The sequence below is a fragment of the Phyllostomus discolor genome, chromosome 2 (genome assembly GCF_004126475.2).
Source record: "Phyllostomus discolor isolate MPI-MPIP mPhyDis1 chromosome 2, mPhyDis1.pri.v3, whole genome shotgun sequence".
NCBI classification, from domain to species: domain Eukaryota; kingdom Metazoa; phylum Chordata; class Mammalia; order Chiroptera; family Phyllostomidae; genus Phyllostomus; species Phyllostomus discolor.
The window spans coordinates 100662083-100680083 of record NC_040904.2 but is presented as its reverse complement, the minus strand read 5'-3'; the positions used below and the strand labels follow the sequence as shown (position 1 = coordinate 100680083).

The 18001-nt window shown below is 38.0% G+C and overlaps 1 protein-coding gene across 1 annotated transcript in view; it reads left to right on the top strand.

Annotated features, from left to right (window-relative positions):
• Positions 1 to 18001, top strand: part of POLQ (DNA polymerase theta) — a 119309-nt gene that overhangs the window by 80930 nt on the left and 20378 nt on the right. Inside the window, 4 exon segments of the mRNA XM_036018151.1 lie at positions 3564 to 3690; positions 4438 to 4559; positions 12053 to 12237; positions 14499 to 14610. Coding sequence (XP_035874044.1) covers positions 3564 to 3690; positions 4438 to 4559; positions 12053 to 12237; positions 14499 to 14610 — 546 coding nt within the window.

Sequence of the window (18001 nt, the reverse complement as noted above, 5' to 3'; positions counted from 1 at the left end):
GGTTTCACTAGAGGCAGCAGCTGTGACTGGATAGTGGCAGCATTAGCCACCGTGGTGCCACCAGAAGTCCATTTTGAGGATTTAATAATACATGTCACTGTTTAGGGCAGCACATGGATGGAGGCACCACGAGGAGCTGCTTTTTCCTCTGCTTGCTCATTCCTTGTTTTCAACACCTTCTCTTTTCCTTCTTCTCTACTTAGCTAACCTTTTAGTCCTTCCTAGCCATTTCTTGCCCTGTTGCTATTTTGGTTTCATTCCTGTAAACTTACAAAAATAAATCCTTGTTGGTGATAAAAAACAAGTCAACCTAGAGTTTCAAAGGTGTTGCATTTATTTGTTGCTTATAATGCAGAAAGTAATCAATTCCTTTTTTTCCTGATTGGTTTTTATCATACTGTACCTAATTTAAAGAATATTTTAGAAATAGAAGTTTCCCCAAGTATAGCAAAACGATTTCATTATTAGAATTCAGTTCCATGATGCTACATTCATGTTCTGTCATTTATTTATTTATTTTTTCTTCCAAAAATATTTCATTTATTTACTTTTAGAGAGAGGGGAAGGGAGGGAGAAACAGAGGGAGAGAAATGGGAGAGAAATTGAGATACATCAAGCAGTCTCGGCAGTAGGTCCCTGCTTTTCATGACTTTGAATATTTCTTGCCAATCCTTTCTAGCCTGCAAAGTTTCTTTTGAGAAATCAGCTGACAGTCGTACAGGAACTCCCCTGTAGGTAACTGCTTTTCTCTTGCTGCTTTTAAGATTCTCTCTTTATCTTTAACCTTTGATATTTTAACTATGATATGTCTTGGAGTGAACCTCTTTGCATCCATCTTGCTCGGAATTCTCTGTGCTTCTTGGACTTCCTATTTCCTTCAACAAATTACAGAAGTTTTCTTTCATTATTTTGTCAAATAGATGTCCAATTTCTTGCTCTTGCTCTTCTCCTTCTGCCACCTCTATTATGTCAATGTTGAACTTCTTGAAGTTGTCCCAGAGGCTACTTATAATATCCTCATTTTTTTGGAGTCTTTTTTCTTTGTGTTGTTTTGATTGGTTGTTCTTTTCTTCCTTATGTTCAAAATCATTGATTCATTCACTCTACTGTTGTTTCCCCATAAATTGTTCTTTATTTCAGTTAGTGAATCCTTCATTTCTGACTGGGCATTTTTTATGCTGCTGAGGTCCTTACTGAGTTCCTTGAGCATCCTTATAACTAGTGTTTTGAAATCTGCATCTGATACATTGCTTATCTCCATTTTGTTTAGCTCTTTTTCTGGAGTTTTGATCTGTTCTGTCATTTGGGCCATGTTCCATCTCCTCATTTTGGCAGCCTCCCTGTGTTTGTTTCCATGTATTAGCTAGAGCTGTTTTGACTCTGTGTCTTGGTAGTGTGGCCTCATGTAGTAGGTGTCCTGTAGGGTCCAAGGGTACAGCCTCCCCTATCATCGAGGCTGGGTACTTGATGTGTGCCCTTTGTGTGGGCTGAATACACCCTCCTTTTGAAGTTTATTTTGGTTGCTGTTGGCAGATCAGTGGGAGGTGTTTATCCAGGCCAGTCAGCTTTAAGGAATGTCTGTTACCACTTAGCACCAACCTCCACCCTCTGTGGAGGATCAGCTGTGCCGAGGCAGGGTGGTGGTGCTCTGATGTGGTCTGTAGCTGTCCACTGGGTGCACTGGCCCTGGGGTTTCCTGAGTGTTGCAGGCCAAGATCAGCCCCCACCTGTGTTTTGCCTGGGGACACCCTTCCTGAGTTATAAAGCAATCTGAATTGGTTGCTACTTGTGCAGGGCTCGGAGATTCCCAGGTGAAGCCAAGATGTGAATCTGTGCTGGCTGCTGCTAGTGCCAGTCCTGGGGCTCACTGAGGCCAGCTGCTACTTGTTTGAGAGGATTTAGGAAGTTGTACAGCATGAGCCAAGACCAGCTATTCATATGGAAAAGCAGCTTGGGTGGTCCCATAAGTTGGGTAGGGTAGAGTCTCTGGGGATCTCCAGGGTGGGTCGAACAGTATTAGCCAGATTGGTGGAGTCTTAAATATGGTACCAGCTTGCTAGTTGCGTGGCTCTGCGGGGGGGGGAGTATTTAGAAAAGGGAAAATAGCCTATGCTCACCTTGATGCCAGACACCTCAGTTCCTCACTGTATGCCACTGGTGCCTTTCAAGCTGCTATACCCATGCTGGAGCTCAGAGGGAGTGTTTTTTTTGTGTAGGTGAGTCCCTGTGTGGGTTCTTCAAAAGGAACTGCTTGGGGCTCCAGGGGTTTGTTCCACTGACTCAGTACCCACTGTTTTTTATAGCCAGAAGTTGTGGGGATTTATCTCCCTGATACTGGAACCCTGGGCTGGAGGGTCTGGTGTGGGGCTGAGACACCTTACTCCTGAAATATCCCTCCTGAATTTTTATCCACCACACGTGGGGGTGGGACCAGCTTGTTCTGCATCTGCATCCCTCCTACCAGTCTGGATGGTTGCTTTAATTCTGTGGTTGTCAGACTTCCATTCAGCTCAGTTTCTCTCAGTTTTGAGCAATAGTTGTTCTATATCTTAGTTGTAATTTTGTTGTGCTTGTGCGAAGAGGTGAGCCATGTCTGCCTATACTGCCATCTTGACTGGAAGTCCTGCCTTATAGCTAAATAACAAGGGCATAATATCACAGGTTTATGCAGAAATAATATTCTAGGTAGTTAAAATGTCTGATTCATTAAAAGATGGAATTATATATAGTAGCTAGTAGAGAGCCTGTTACAATAATGTATCATAAAATGTATTACTATATATATAATATAAAAATTTCAAAAAACAAAGTGAATTGCCCAAACTTTTTTGAACAATGCTAGGTGTTCATGAAACATTCAACCAGTAAGTAAACAAATAAAATGTAGAATATTTTTGGGAAAATAAATTCTATAAGCATCTAAATAAATAGCTTTCTGTTTCCTAGAAAATTATTAACCACCTAATTCTAGTCTTCAGCTATGCCCTTGTTAGCATTGATTCTCTTGATGAGTGATGATGATGATAAAGAAGAAAACTGGCCAGGTAATGTCTGGAAAGTGACGTTCCACCTCGCCCTGCCACCATCTCCTGCGCCAGCCAGCTCCCCCGGCCAGCTGCCTCTCTCCAGCACTCAGGTCGCTCTGCTGCTCCAGACCCTCTTCCCTTTCCTTTGTGCCTTCCTGGTTTTAAAGGCTCCAACACTCGCTTTGCATAGGATCCATTTGATTAGTCTTTACTTATTAATACAACTGCTAACATTTTATAGTGCTAATATCTGATTCTTTATCAAATTACTTTGTATCATGAGCCTGTTTTCTAGAGAGCTAGGTTAATGTAAAATGTATTGTAGCTGATTCCTGTATTCACTTACATTGGGATTGTTCTTGTACTTATTTTTTCATTGTTAGACACATGAACATGATGAAAAATATTTAAATATAAATTTATTTTATGTTAGTAATAATAGAACGTGTTTTTAAGATGATTCAGAAATGCAATTACTATTAAGATAAATGTCAAAATTTTCCCCCTAATTTTATCTTTTTTTCTGTTTGATTTTAGGGCGAATAACCTTTACAGAGCCAAATATTCAGAGTGTGCCAAGAGATTTTGAGATCCAAATGCCAACACTAGTAGGAGAAAGCCCACCTTTGCAAGCCCAAGGCAAAGGCCTGCTTCCCACGGGCAGGTAGATATTGTTTCTTTGTGCTCGAGTTAAAATGCTTCTGTGAGCACAGATGGCTCAAAAATAGCTTATTGGACAAAATAATGAAAATAGTTTAAATTTGTTTTAGGTAGACACGTTTCTACTCTAGGCACTATTTTCAAACCCTGAGTTTGTCTGTAAAGAAGCTAGTGGGTGGTGAAAGGCTGAAAACCTGGGCCACTAATCAAATCAACCGTCACTTGCTTATTTCAGCCAAGTACTAAAGGGAAGAGTTTAACGATGTCCGGAACGTCCCCCTCCTGCCTTCTTCACATACACACAAAGGGAAGAAAATGCACATATGATTTATATTAGATTTGGTCAAAGAGACTTGTTGAGCTAAATGCCAGTGAATTATCTCAGAAGCAGTTTGTGGGAAAGGCTTTTACAGAAACGCTACAGTGCGGGGAAGGTGGAATGTGAGAGGTGGGGGGTGGGTAGGGCAGGGCTGAGTGATGGGGAAAAAACAGAGACCTCTGTAACTGAACAATAATAAACAATAGCTAGCACATATTAAGCATTTTTAAAAAAGAAAAAATGTTTTACTTCCTATTTAATTGAATATTTGCTAGAAAAAGTATAGAATTTTTGTTAAGCTTTAAAGTGAGTTTCAAATAATAAGGTTTTTAAGTTTCCTAGACAGAAATACTAAGTTTACTGAAAAATCAGGCCTTTTTCACATATTTGAGAATGCTTCATATCCTGCTGATGATGTTGTTTGCATGACAGAGAAGGAAATAAGAGGGGCTGTGGCCTGACCCCTGGGCACCAGGCACAGATGGAGGAGAGAACCCCAGACAGAGGAGTGCCATCTTCGGTCAGCATGCGGCACGCCTTCGTGCCTTTTCCAGGTAGGGTGCTGATGGTTTGTGAGCTTCTCATTGAGGTGGGAATATTTTTCAAAATACTGACAAAACCTGCGTTATGAATAAGGCTTGAGAGTATGCATCGTCCCTCCATCTTTCCTCTCTTCTGTGTAGCCTGTTGTTTCCCTTTGTGTTGCCAGGTTTGTAACAGTCAGTCATCATTGTCTTCATGATCTGTTCTGTGGGAAACTTCTGGGGTGTATGCTCATTAGCAACGGTCTGCTGAAGCCACGTTTTCCAAGGTGATTGTAAACATTTTTTTTGGAAAATCCAATGGATATTTTAGGTTCTTGTCCTCTTTGACTTCTGTGTGGCATTTGTCATTGTTAACCAATCTTTAATTTCCTCAGTTTCTCTCCTCCCTTCACCAGTAAGGGCACACTGTCTTTTTTTTTTTTTTTGTCATCTAAACATTTGGAAGTCATGATCTAATTTCCAAATAATCCCAGCTGTTAGTACATGTTTGTTCTTTTATGTTGGCAGGTCTGGGTGAGTGCAGTTAACTACCTGAATTTATGTGAGTTGTCAGAAACATATATTCTAACGGTGAATTTGGGCCTCTGATAGCATAACCTGCTTGGCAAATTTCAGTTTTGTTTTTTAAGTATGAACTATCAGAATGTTACTATTGTAACCATGTTTAAGTATTCAGTTCTGTGGCAATAAGTCCATTTGCTTTGTTGTGCATTCATTACCACACTCACCTCCATCTTCCCCTAGTGCAACTCTGTACCCGTTAAATGCTAACTCTCCCTCCCCTACTCCCCAGCCCCTGGTAACCACAGTTCTACTCTCTGTCTCTATGAATCTGACTACGCTAGTCCCTCATGTAAGAGCAATCACACTGTATTTGTCCTGTGCACCTGGCTGATTTCACTCAGTGTGATGTCATCAAGGTTCAACTATGTTGTAGCAGGTGTTGGAATTTCTTTTCTTTTTAAGGCTGAATAATATTTCATTGTATGTATACATTTCATTTTATTTATTTGTTCATCCATCAATTTATTCTTACCAAAATAATAAGATTGTTTAACGTAACAATATCTTATGTTGCTTCAGGTTAAAATTTTAAAATTAATTTAAATTAAATGTATATGGGTTAAGTCTGGAAATTTCTGTCACTTAAGTATAGTGTTTAGTTTATTTACATCTAAAGTTATTATTGATATGTGGTTTGATTATAGTCTGCTATCTTATTATTTGTATTTTATTTGTTCTGTTTTTTACTTTTTTAAAACTTTAAATGACTATTTTATTCTGTTTTATTTTCTCTGCTTATTAACTATATGTCATAGATATTTTAGAGTTTATAATATGCATCACAGTCCATCTTCAAATAATTTCATACCATTTCATCTATAATGTAAGGAGTTTTTTTCATTTCCCTTGTCTTGTAATTGATTTAATCTTTATGACTGTTATGAACTCTGCTATATAGTTTTTACCTTAAGTAGTCTTATCTTACAAAGAAATCAAGAAACAAAGAAGTGTTTCTTTTCTGTCTGTCCACTTTTTATCTTTTCTGACACTCTTTGTTTCTTGGAGTAGATTCAAGTTTTCATCTATTATCATTTTTCTTCACCCAAAAACACTTCCTTTAATATTTCTTGCAATGCAGTTCTACTGACAATGATTTTCTTAAGCATCTCTATATCTCTACATTTTATTTCATCTCACTTTCAAAAGATATTGTTACATGACATAGATTTATAGGTTGACAGTCCTCTTTCAACTTTTTTTTAAATTAAATACTTTTGAATTTTATTGTTGTTAAGTACAGTTTTCTGCCCTTTCCCTCCACTCCTCCCTACTACCCCAGCCATCCCCGCCTCCCTCCCCTGTTTCCACCCCCCACCCCTTGTTTTTGTCCATGTGTTCTTTAAACTCTTTAAGAATATTTTCCTATTAGCTTCTGGTTTGCATTATTTCTGTTGAGAAGTACACCACCATTTTTTCTTGCTATTCCTCCAAGCACAAGGTACTGTTTCCTGGATGCTTTGATATTTTTATTTGTTATTTAGTTTCAGCAATTTGATTTGGGTGTGAATCTCTGGGTAGTTTTTCATAGTTTGCTTCTGGGATTTTTGTATTTGCTGACTGTCTTGAGTTTGTGTAGTTTTTTTTAAATCTATGTGCTCATGTTTTATTAAATTTGGAGCATTTTCAACCATTATTTCTTGCAATATTTTTTGTTCCTATCTCTCTTTCTTCCTATTATTCCAAATATATCAATACATAGGTAATACCACTTGGTATTGTCCCACATATCATTGAAGCTTTTCCTTTTCTTCTTTATTCCCTTTTCCCAGTGTTTTCCACTCTGTGCTGCAATGGATATTTTCTCTTGACCGTTTCGATGTTCACAGATCTTTTCACCTTCAGTGTCTCATTGCTGTCTCATCCTTTCAGTGAATTTTACATTTCAGATATTGTACTTTAAGTTTTAGAATTTTCATTTGATTTTTTTGTGTGTAGTTTTAATTACTTTATGGCAATTCACTTGTTACATCATTATCTTCATATTTCTTTAAATTTCTGAACATATCTATGTTAGCCACTTAAAATTTCATCATCTCTAATTCCTGGGCCATTTCTCTGTTGATTGAATATTCTTCTGGTCAAAGTTACATTTTCCTGGTTCTGCACATGAATAGTATTTTTTTTATTGAATGCTGGACATAATGATTGCCACACTGCTTGCCTTTACCAGGGCCAGGTTAGCTTTGACTGTAAGGCCTGGTCTCGCTGTGGTCTTGATGCTCAAGTTGGTCAGCGAGGTCTCTCCACTCAGTTTGATCAGGACTTGGACATTTCTCAACATTCGAGAGCATGTCGTTCAAGTAGCTGTTCAGCTGACAGCTATGCTTTGGTGGTTCTTTCTTTGGCAATAGTTACTTCTTTAGTGTTTGTTTTTTTGCCTGTTCCTTGCACAGGCAAAAAATCCAGAGAGATTACTGTGCATATTTCTGGTGCCCCCTTTATGTACAGTTTCTGTCCCAATTTTCACAAATCCTGAGCTGCGTCAGTGGGCCCAAACTCCAGTTTCCACTTCCTCAGCTCAGACAGACCGTAGTGCTGTTTCATCTCCTCCCTGCAATGCGTCCTGGAAAGTGCCTCCGTTCAGACACATTAGACAGGTGCGTGACTCGCCCCATCTTCCCTATCCCCCCACTTCTCAAGGATCACAGTCCTGAATTGCCTGTTGTCCAACACCTCAAAACAGTTATTTCATGTATTTTGTCCAGTTTTACCTTGTTTGTGGCAGGAAGGCCATTAAAGTTGTGGTCATCTGTTTCATTTTACTTTTTTCCAGGTTATGTCTTTTATGATATCACATCTGCTTATCTTTCATTTATTCATTTGTTTTTTATTGAATTTATTGGGGTGACATTGGTTCACAAGCCGTACAGGTTTCAAGCATACCCCTCAATAAAATGTATCTGCACATTGCATCGTGTGCCCTTCCCCGCCCCCTCCCCTGCCCACCTCCACGTAGTCCCCACCCCCTTTTCCCTCTGGCTATCACCACACTGCCGACTATGTCTATGTGCTATTTGTTTATATTTTTTGGCTAATTCCTTCACCTTCTTTCTCCCCGTACCCCATCTCTCCTCTCCTCTCTGACAGCTGTCAGTCTGTTTCATGTATCTATGCCTTTTTGTTTGTCCATTTATTTTGTTCATTATATTCCACCTGTAAATGAGATCATATGATCTTATGGTATTTGTCTTTTAGTGGTCATTTTTTTAAAATTAGTATTTACATATTTTGAATTGGTTATTTATTTACATAGTTCAGAAATCAAAATAGATAAAAGGTATATGCTGATAACCTTTGCCTTATTCCCTGTCCTAGCTATGCTATTATCTGTAACTTTTATAGATAACTGTGTTTATGAGTTTCTTATATATATTTTCAGTGTTTTTATGTGGATATAAGCAAATATGAATATGTAATATTTTCTTCTCCTATTTTTACACAAAGAATACCCATTACACATTCCATATATCCTGTTATATGCCTTACTTTTTCATTTAGTAAAAGGGTTCATCAGTAAAGAAATTTATACATAAAGCAGTTTGGTCTATGTGCAGGTAATCTGTATAGCAATCTGTGGGCTTGTTTGCTGAGTCACAGAGGAAAAGCCTGTGCAGTTTTGATAGTTATTGTCAAATTGCCATCTAATGGAGGACAGTTACCATTTACTTCCTAATAACAGTGTATGTGTATTTCTTTCTCAGCTTTGTCACAAAGTATGTTCTCCTACTTCTGGATTTTTGTAATATAAGAAAATTGTTTTGTTGCTATAGACTTAACTTGCATTTCTGTTTTTGTGAGTGAAATTGAGCATTCTTTAATATGTTTAAGTTTCTTTCATTCTTTTTTAAATTATATTTTATTGATTATTCTATTACAGTTGTCCTGAGTTTTCTCCTCTTGTCCCCCTCCACCCAGGCCCCCCCCACTCCCTCAGACAATCTCCTTATTCTTGTTCATGTCCACAGATCATGGGTATAATTTCTTTGGCTACTTCATTTCTTATACTGCACTAACATCCCATGGCTATTCTGTAACTACCTATTTGTACTTCTTAAACCCCTCACCTCTCACCCACATGTCCCTCCCGTCTCTTCATCTTTAACCTTTGGTATTTTAATTATGATGTGCTTGGGGGGGTCCTCTTTGCGTCCATCTTGTTAGGGACTCTTTGTGCTTCCTGCACTTGCATATCTATTTCCTTCAACAAATTAGGGACGTTTTCTTTCATTATTTTGTCAAATAGATTTCCAATTTCTTGCTCTTTCTCTTCTCCAGCCACCTCTATGATGTGAATGTTGGATTGCTTACAGTTGTCCAATAGGTTCTGTACATTATCCTCATTTTTTTGGATTCTTTTTTCTTCTTATTGTTTTGATTGGTTGTTTTTTGCTCCTATATGTTCCAAATCATTGATTTGATTCTCCACTTTATCCACTCTACTGTTGTTTCCCTGTAAATTGTTCTTTATTTCAGTTAGTGTATCCTTCATTTCTGACTGGGCATTTTTTATGCTGCTGAGGTCCTTACTGAGTTCCTTGAGCATCCTTATAACCAGTGTTTTGAAATCTGCATCTGGTACATTGCTTATCTCCATTTTGTTTAGCTCTTTTTCTGGAGTTTTGATCTGTTCTTTCATTTGGGCCATGTTCCATCTCCTCATTTTGGCAGCCTCCCTGTGTTTGTTTCCATGTATTAGCTAGAGCTGTTTTGACTCTGTGTCTTGGTAGTGTGGCCTCATGTAGTAGGTGTCCTGTAGGGTCCAAGGGTACAGCCTCCCCTATCATCGAGGCTGGGTACTTGATGTGTGCCCTTTGTGTGGGCTGAATACACCCTCCTTTTGAAGTTTATTTTGGTTGCTGTTGGCAGATCAGTGGGAGGTGTTTATCCAGGCCAGTCAGCTTTAAGGAATGTCTGTTACCACTTAGCACCAACCTCCACCCTCTGTGGAGGATCAGCTGTGCCGAGGCAGGGTGGTGGTGCTCTGATGTGGTCTGTAGCTGTCCACTGGGTGCACTGGCCCTGGGGTTTCCTGAGTGTTGCAGGCCAAGATCAGCCCCCACCTGTGTTTTGCCTGGGGACACCCTTCCTGAGTTATAAAGCAATCTGAATTGGTTGCTACTTGTGCAGGGCTCGGAGATTCCCAGGTGAAGCCAAGATGTGAATCTGTGCTGGCTGCTGCTAGTGCCAGACCTGGGGCTCACTGAGGCCAGCTGCTACTTGTCTGAGAGGATTTAGGAAGTTGTACAGCATGAGCCAAGACCAGCTATTCATATGGAAAAGCAGCTTGGGTGGTCCCATAAGTTGGGTGGGGTAGAGTCTCTGGGGATCTCCAAGGTGGGTCGAACAGTGTTAGCCAGGTTGATGGAGTCTTAGATATGGAACCAATCTTTTGGCTCTGTGGGAGGAGGCTTTGGAAAAGGGACGATAGCCTATGCTCACCTTGATGCCAGACATCTCAGCCTCCCCACCGATGACACTGGTGCCCCTCAAGCTGCCACCCTGGTGCCAGGGCCCAGAGGGATTGAGTCTGAGTAGGTGAGTCCCTGTGTGGATTCTTTAAGACAAACTGCTTGGGGCTGCAGAATTTTCTTTCACCAGCTCAATCCCTGCAGTTTTTTGCAGCCACAAGTTGTGGGGACTTATCTGCCTTGCGTTGGAACCCTGGACTGGGGGGCCTGGTGTAGGTGTGGGACTCCTTGCTCCAGAGCTGTCCCTCCTGAATTTTGATCCAGCACCTGTGGATGTGGGACCAGCCAGTTCAGCATCTGCGCTCGTCCTACCAGTCCGGATGGTTCCTTTAATTCTGTAGTTGTCAGACTTCCATTCAGCTCAATTTCTGTCAGTTTTGAGCAATAGTTGTTCTATATCTTAGTTGTAATTTTGTTGTGGCTGTGCAAAGAGGTGAGCCATGTCTGCATATACTGCTATCTTGACTAGAAGTGTCAGTTTCTTTTATTCTTATTATTTGCATGTACTACTTGTTTGTTTTGTCTTGTTCTTGATTTGTTGCACCTTTTAAATCATATGACAATGAGTTTTTGTAATATTAGTTGCAAATGTTTTCCTTCTTTTTCTTTAAACCTGCTTTTCTTATTTTTTTTATTCTGACTTTGCCATACGTATCTAATGCAGTCATTTCTAATCCATAGATAAATGATCTGAATCCTCTTAAAAACTTTCCTTCACATATCAACTACTTGATTATTATTTTATCCTTGCCTGAGGACATTGTTTTTCATTGCTTTTTGAAAGAGTAGAAAGGAAGGGGCAGGAGAGAGAGAGAAAGAGGAATATCTATTGGTTACTTTCTCAAACTGCCTGAACTTGGGATCAAACTCACAACCTGGGCATATGGGGCATATGCCCTGACTAAAAATCGAATCCGTGACCTTCTGGTTCATGGGAATACACTATAATTAACTGAGCAGCAGATGAGTATCTTTGTTATGATCAAAGTATAGCTCATGTTTCTCTCCAGCCCATGTAAAATGTGCACACATTGGAAACCAGTTTTTCATTGTATTTTCGTTCATTTATTTAATAACCATTTGAGATCCTATCATATGCCAGGAATTGTGCAAAGTTTTCTATAGAATGCAAAGGAAAATTAAATCTCTCATCCCTAACAGTGTGGGAGAGGCATGGAAGAAACATTTTAGATTGTCAGGTGCTTTGGAAATGCTGAGGGAGGCACTGCTACAGTGGTCAAGGAGCAGAGGTCAGGGTGACTTTACACATATTATGCATACTTGAAAGCTAAATGAAAAAAATGATATAAGTTACAGAACTGAACTGCATCATATTAAGAGCAAGGTTTTAACTTTTAGATACATGATCTCATAGTTCTATGTTAGAACTGAATTTCTGTCATCCTGCTTAATTATATAAAACTTGAATTTTCCTTTGTAGCAGCTTTTCTAAAACTATTTCTACTTCAGGTGGTATAATATTAGCTGCCGATTATTCTCAACTTGAACTGAGGATCTTGGCTCATTTATCCCACGATAATCGTCTCATTCAAGTGTTAAACACTGGAGCTGATGTTTTCAGGAGTGTTGCAGCCGAATGGAAGATGATTGAGCCAGAGTCTGTTGGGGACGACCTGAGGCAGCAAGCAAAGCAGGTAAGTCTAGTGACCATGCTTAACATAAAGGAGAATTGTAATGATTAAAAAATTGAAAAATTGTCTCCATCATTTGCGGTTGAGGACTGATTTCTTCTTTTTTGATTTTTCAAACCACATTTATGAGCCTGTCTCATGGTATTTATCGTGTCTCCATAGAGCCAATGAAAAGAATAAGACTTTGAGGCAGTTAGGGTCTGAGAGGCCACATGCGTTTGTGGTAGACATGGTGGTGGCGGCGGCTGTCCTTGTGTGTTTGTGTGCATTTAAAAATCTCTTTCCAGTCTGTAAGCACCTGTATTTTCATCTTTCTATTTTCACACGGCATTGAGCCACAGTGCTTTTTATAAAAAGGTACTCTCTAAATGTTTGTTGATAAACAAATAGTGCTGAGCTGTAGATTGTAACTGATAGCTTTTTAGTTTTTTCAGGCCACTGGTTAGCTAATCCAGCTGTGAAACTTCATATTGTCCTTGGTCCTTTCAAGTGGGTCCACATTAATTTCTACTCCTGAGTGACTGTCAGGCACAGAAGACATCAAAGGCCACATTTGTACCATTTCTGCCCTCAATTAACACTGATACTTTCTTGCCACATGACCTGTGGGAAATCTAATGCCATTTTCAACAAAGTAATATTGGTGGTCAAGGTAAAGGCACACCACTCCCGCCTCTAAGATCTTGTTTTACTAGTTTTACATTTACTTAGTTACAGCTGTATTTCTTGACTGGCTCATTAGGCAGAAACACTTTTTCTCATCACTGTTTGGCACCGACACTTGTTTCTTCCATGATTCAGAAAGCCAGCTTTGTCTTCTCTGAATATTTAATCTCCTTTGGGGTCCTGCGTTTAGCAAGAACCAAATCCTAGATAAAGCAAGTAATATTCTCATATTTAATCCTCATAATAAACCCACAAAATAGGTGTTATTATTATTATCCTCATTTTATACAGGAGGAAACTGAGGCACAGAAAGTCAGTAATTTGCTTAAGCTCTTATAGCTGTAAGTGGTAGAGCCAGGATAAGTTCATAATGCCAGGATGTAGATGTTTTCACTCTGTAACCTGAACATTTATCCCCTGATGATAGCAGCCTCTATTTATTAAGTTCTTGTGTGATTTAATAGTGTTTATACTGTAGCGTTTCCCCCTAGACTACTATGCATTGAACCATATAGTCCTTGAGTCTTACTGAGATCTCACTGGCACTAAGTAATGTCTGAGTTAAAAAATAAGTAAGTGTCACAACAAAATAAAGCATAGTAAAATCAAAAGGGAAAACAAAAAAGAAGAAAATAATGGTCTCAATGTATTCAAAGAGAGAAAAAAAGGAAAAAAAGTACCTGTAGCTGTCTCATCACATTAAAAGTGTTTTAGAATTCTGATAATTATTTTTTTGCAAATTACCCTCTTAAATTTTATTTAACAACATTTATATAGAACTTGCTTTATATCGTGCAGTTTCCTGAAAACTTACAACAATAACCTGTTTAACCCGAACAGCCCCATGATGTAGGTGTCACTGTCTTCATTTTACGGAAGAAGGAATCAAGGTGCTAAGTGTTCAGGCAGCTTGTGTGAGATAATACATGTTGTGCATGTTGGAACTAGGGTTTGAATCCACATAATATCTATTATTAAATCAGAGTTTCTTTGTTGACCTATTTAGACCGTTTTTCTTCATTATGCCAAAAACTTCATGAATTTGTATTAAAGTCAAATGAACTCTGCAGTTGCAGGATTTCAGGTGGCTCTGAGGTGAAGTGGATATTTATTTGTAACAAACCTACCCCTTATCAAGCTCTTTTAGTGTTCTCTACAGGTTAGGAGAGGAATATTTGTAGCTTTTCTTTCCTACTCTGAGGCATTTTTTAAAACAGAAGTTATTGATGTTATGAGGAGTTGTGAGCAGTAGAAAGCCTCTCTGAAGACTGCTGGATAAATGGCAAAGAGTCAGAAATAAATCTTTCCTTTCAAATCACTAGGATTACTTTCTTAAAGCACACAACATTCATATTCATTCATATTTGTTCCTACCCTCCCTTTCTTTCCCTTTTAAAAATGTATTCTAAAAGGTAGAAAAGATGTTCACTGGATATCATCTTTATGGTTCTAATCCCGTAAGAGCAGATTTAATCATTTCTTTGACTCACTATGAAATGGAAAGCTTACCAATTTCAATCTTAGTGAACTTTTTATATTTGTATTTTATGTAGTTATGATCTTTAATTTACTTACTGAATGTGATGGCTCCCTTTCAGATTTGCTATGGAATCATTTATGGAATGGGAGCAAAATCTTTGGGAGAGCAGATGGGCATTAAAGAGAATGATGCTGCCTGCTACATCGAGTCCTTCAGATCCAGATACACCGGTAAAGAGGCCTTGAGTGTTCTCTTCTAGATCCTGTTCTTTTCAAATGTCTTTCCACATTGTATTAATTTTGAAAAATTTGGTACAGAATTTTCTATTAACATTTCTATTAATCAGAAGTTTTCATCAGACATGTTAATTAAATAACATTAACCTTATTATGAATATTTACTAAGAGGTGCATTTTTCCCTAAAAGAAGGGATGGAAATGGAATAACAAAATATAGTTGATATATATGGTACTGTGTAATTGTGACTATCTCATAAAATCTTGGAAGTTTTCTGCGCTTTAGGTTTAGATAGCTTTAATAGGAAACCGTAAAGCATTGAGTAAATGTACCAGAACCTGTGGAGAGAACAATTGCTGTTATAGAGCAGTTTGAGTATCATTGTTTTAAATTATCTTTTCCTTTGGAAGTTTATTGAGGTATAATTTACACTGAATAAAATTCACTTTTTTAGGTGTATAGTTCTATGAATTTTGACAAATATGCACAGTGGTGTAATCTTACCACAATCAGGGTATGGAACCATCCCCCCAGAAAGTTCTTTTATGCCTTTTTGTAACCTCCTCTGTCCCCATCCCCAAGCCCCCAAAAGAAACTTTACACATGACATGTTCTTATACTTCAAAATCATATGAATTTTATAAAACAACTAAATTTAGCAAGCTCCCACTGTACAAGGTCAATTTATAAAAATCAGTTATATTTCTATTAGGAGTAAGCAGTTAGTGTATGAAGTAAAAATAAAACCATTTACAATAACATCAAAATACATGAAGTACTTAGGCTAAATTTAACAATATTTCCAGATTTCATTGAAAACTCCAAAGCAATCCTGAAACTGAAGAATACTTAAATAAGTGGAAGGTTTACCATATGAATTGATTAGAAGGCACAATATTAGTATGATGACAATTTTCTGTAAAGTGTTCTATAGATTCAATGCAATTCCAATAAAAATTTCATTAGAGCCTTGAAGAATTAGACAAGCTGACTCTAAATTTATATGGAAATTCAAAGGGACTAGAATAACATTTTTGGGAAAAGCACAGTGTTGAGTATTTATACTCCATGCTTTCAAAACTTAGTATAAAACTACAATAATTAAGATAGGCATAAGAGTAGACATAGAGAACAATGGACCACACAATAAAGGGTCCAGAAGTGTGTATATATATATATATATATATATATGGCAAATTGATTTTCAACTAAGTTACCATGGTAATTCAGTGAAGGAAAAATGGTCTTTTCAACAACTGGTGTTAGAAAAACTAGATACCGGTGTGGGAAAAAAGTGAACTTCAACTTTTATCTCACATGCTATTCAAAAATTAACTTGATATGGAGCATAGACTTAAAAATAAGGTTTAAACTATAAATCTTCTGAAGAAACAGTGGAGAAAAGCTTTGTAGCATTGATGTAGCAAAGATTTCTTAGATGATAATAACACTGAATCATAAAAGATAAACACTGATAAGACACCATTAAGAAAATGTAGCCCTGGCTGATGTGGCATGGGTTTGATTCCCAGTCAGGGCACATGCCTGGGTTGTGGACCAGGTTCCCGCTTGTGGGTGTGCGAGAGGCAGCTGATTGGTGTTTCTCTCCCTCTTTCTCCCTTTCTTCCCTTTTCTCTAAAAGTTAAGTAAAATCTTTTAAAAAAGGAAAGAAAGAAAATGTAAAGATAAGCCACAGACTGAGAGAAAATATTTGCAGCTCCTATTAGCTAACAAAGAACTTGCATTCAGAATACATAAAGAACTCTTAGAACACAATTCTAATAAGGTAAACAATCAAATAAAATAAAGGTCAAAGATTTGAACAGATACTTCACAAAAGAAAATACATATATATGAATGACCACATCAAGTGTTATCATTGTTAGTTATCAGGGAAAAGAAAATTAAAATCATTGGGATGATTGCATGACTTTCCTCCTTTAGTCTGTTAATAAAGTGTGCTGATTTTATTGTCTAAAACTCCAAATTCACTTTTTAATTGTAATTCTACTGCAGTTGTCCCAATTTTTCTGTCTTTGCCCTCCTCCACTGAGCCCACCCCCCACTCCCACAGTCAGTCCCCACACCGTTGTCCTTGTCCATGGGTCATTCATACATGTTCTTTGACAGTCCCTTCCCCTTCATCCAAATGAGAGCAGAAAACACATGGGATGAAAAGCAGCAACTATTTATGGAGAAGAATCTAAAGGTGTTTGTTAAGAACGGTATATACCAGAAATCCACAGCATACAGTATTCCTAGGTGAAAAATTAGAGATATTCCCTGTAAGATAAAACAAGACAAGATTGTTCCCTGTCATCCCTTTGATTCAACACTGCACTACAGGAATTTCTACCTTGTACCTTCAGGCAGAGAGTAGGGCTGTCTACACAGAATGAGCTCTCAGACTGTTGAATAATGGACAAATCCTGAGAATGGTGCTTTTCAGGGAGTCACCAGGTACATCAAATAGTGACAGTTGTCTGGGAATAGAGATGATGGGGAGCTCCAATCAGCTTTGCCCCCTCCAATGGCTGATAGGGATCTGCAGTTCAGAGTTACTCTAGAATAAATGTCATTGGTTTCAAGGCTACCATGGAGCTAAGGGGAGGGGGTAAGAGTAGTGCAAGTTACATTTCAACAGTCACTGTTTGTATTATTCTAGCCATTTGTCTTGAATACACACTCTTCTGGTTGTTACAAACCTTTGGTTAATTTCCAGAGTTCTGAAAATATTTATTTTGACAATATTTTCCAGTGTTATTGCTTTCACACCAGAGGGGATTTTCATAGGTCCTTACTCCACCAAGCCAGAAGTTCTTCTTCATATATACATTTAAAAATTAAGTGTAAATCAAATAAATCAGACTGTAAATTAAAAATAAAAATAAAAACATTGTATCTCTTTTACATTGCTGATAAAGTTGTAAAATGGCATAATCGCTTTGGAAAGTAGTATGGCTTTTTCTTAGAAAGTTAAACATAATCTAAGCAATTTGATCCTGCAGTTCTACTACTGGGTATTATTATATTTGCCCAAGAAAAATGAAAACACATGTCCAAAGGAAGACTTGTACATGGATGTTATAGTAGTTTTATTCGTAACAGCCCAAACATTGGGAACAGTCCAAATGTCTATCAACAGGATTATGGATAAACAGATTTTGGTGTATCTCTGCAGTGTAATACTACTTAGCAAAAGAAGAGAGACATAAATGAGAATATATAGTGGAATTCAATTTTTATGGATTTCAAGAACATAAAAAAACCAAGATGTCATAACTAAGTGTCATAAAACACATCAGTGAGTGAGCGAGGCTGATAATAAGGGTCTGGCTGTAAAGTTGATGAAATGGTTTGCATCTTGTAGTGGTTGTTATAGAA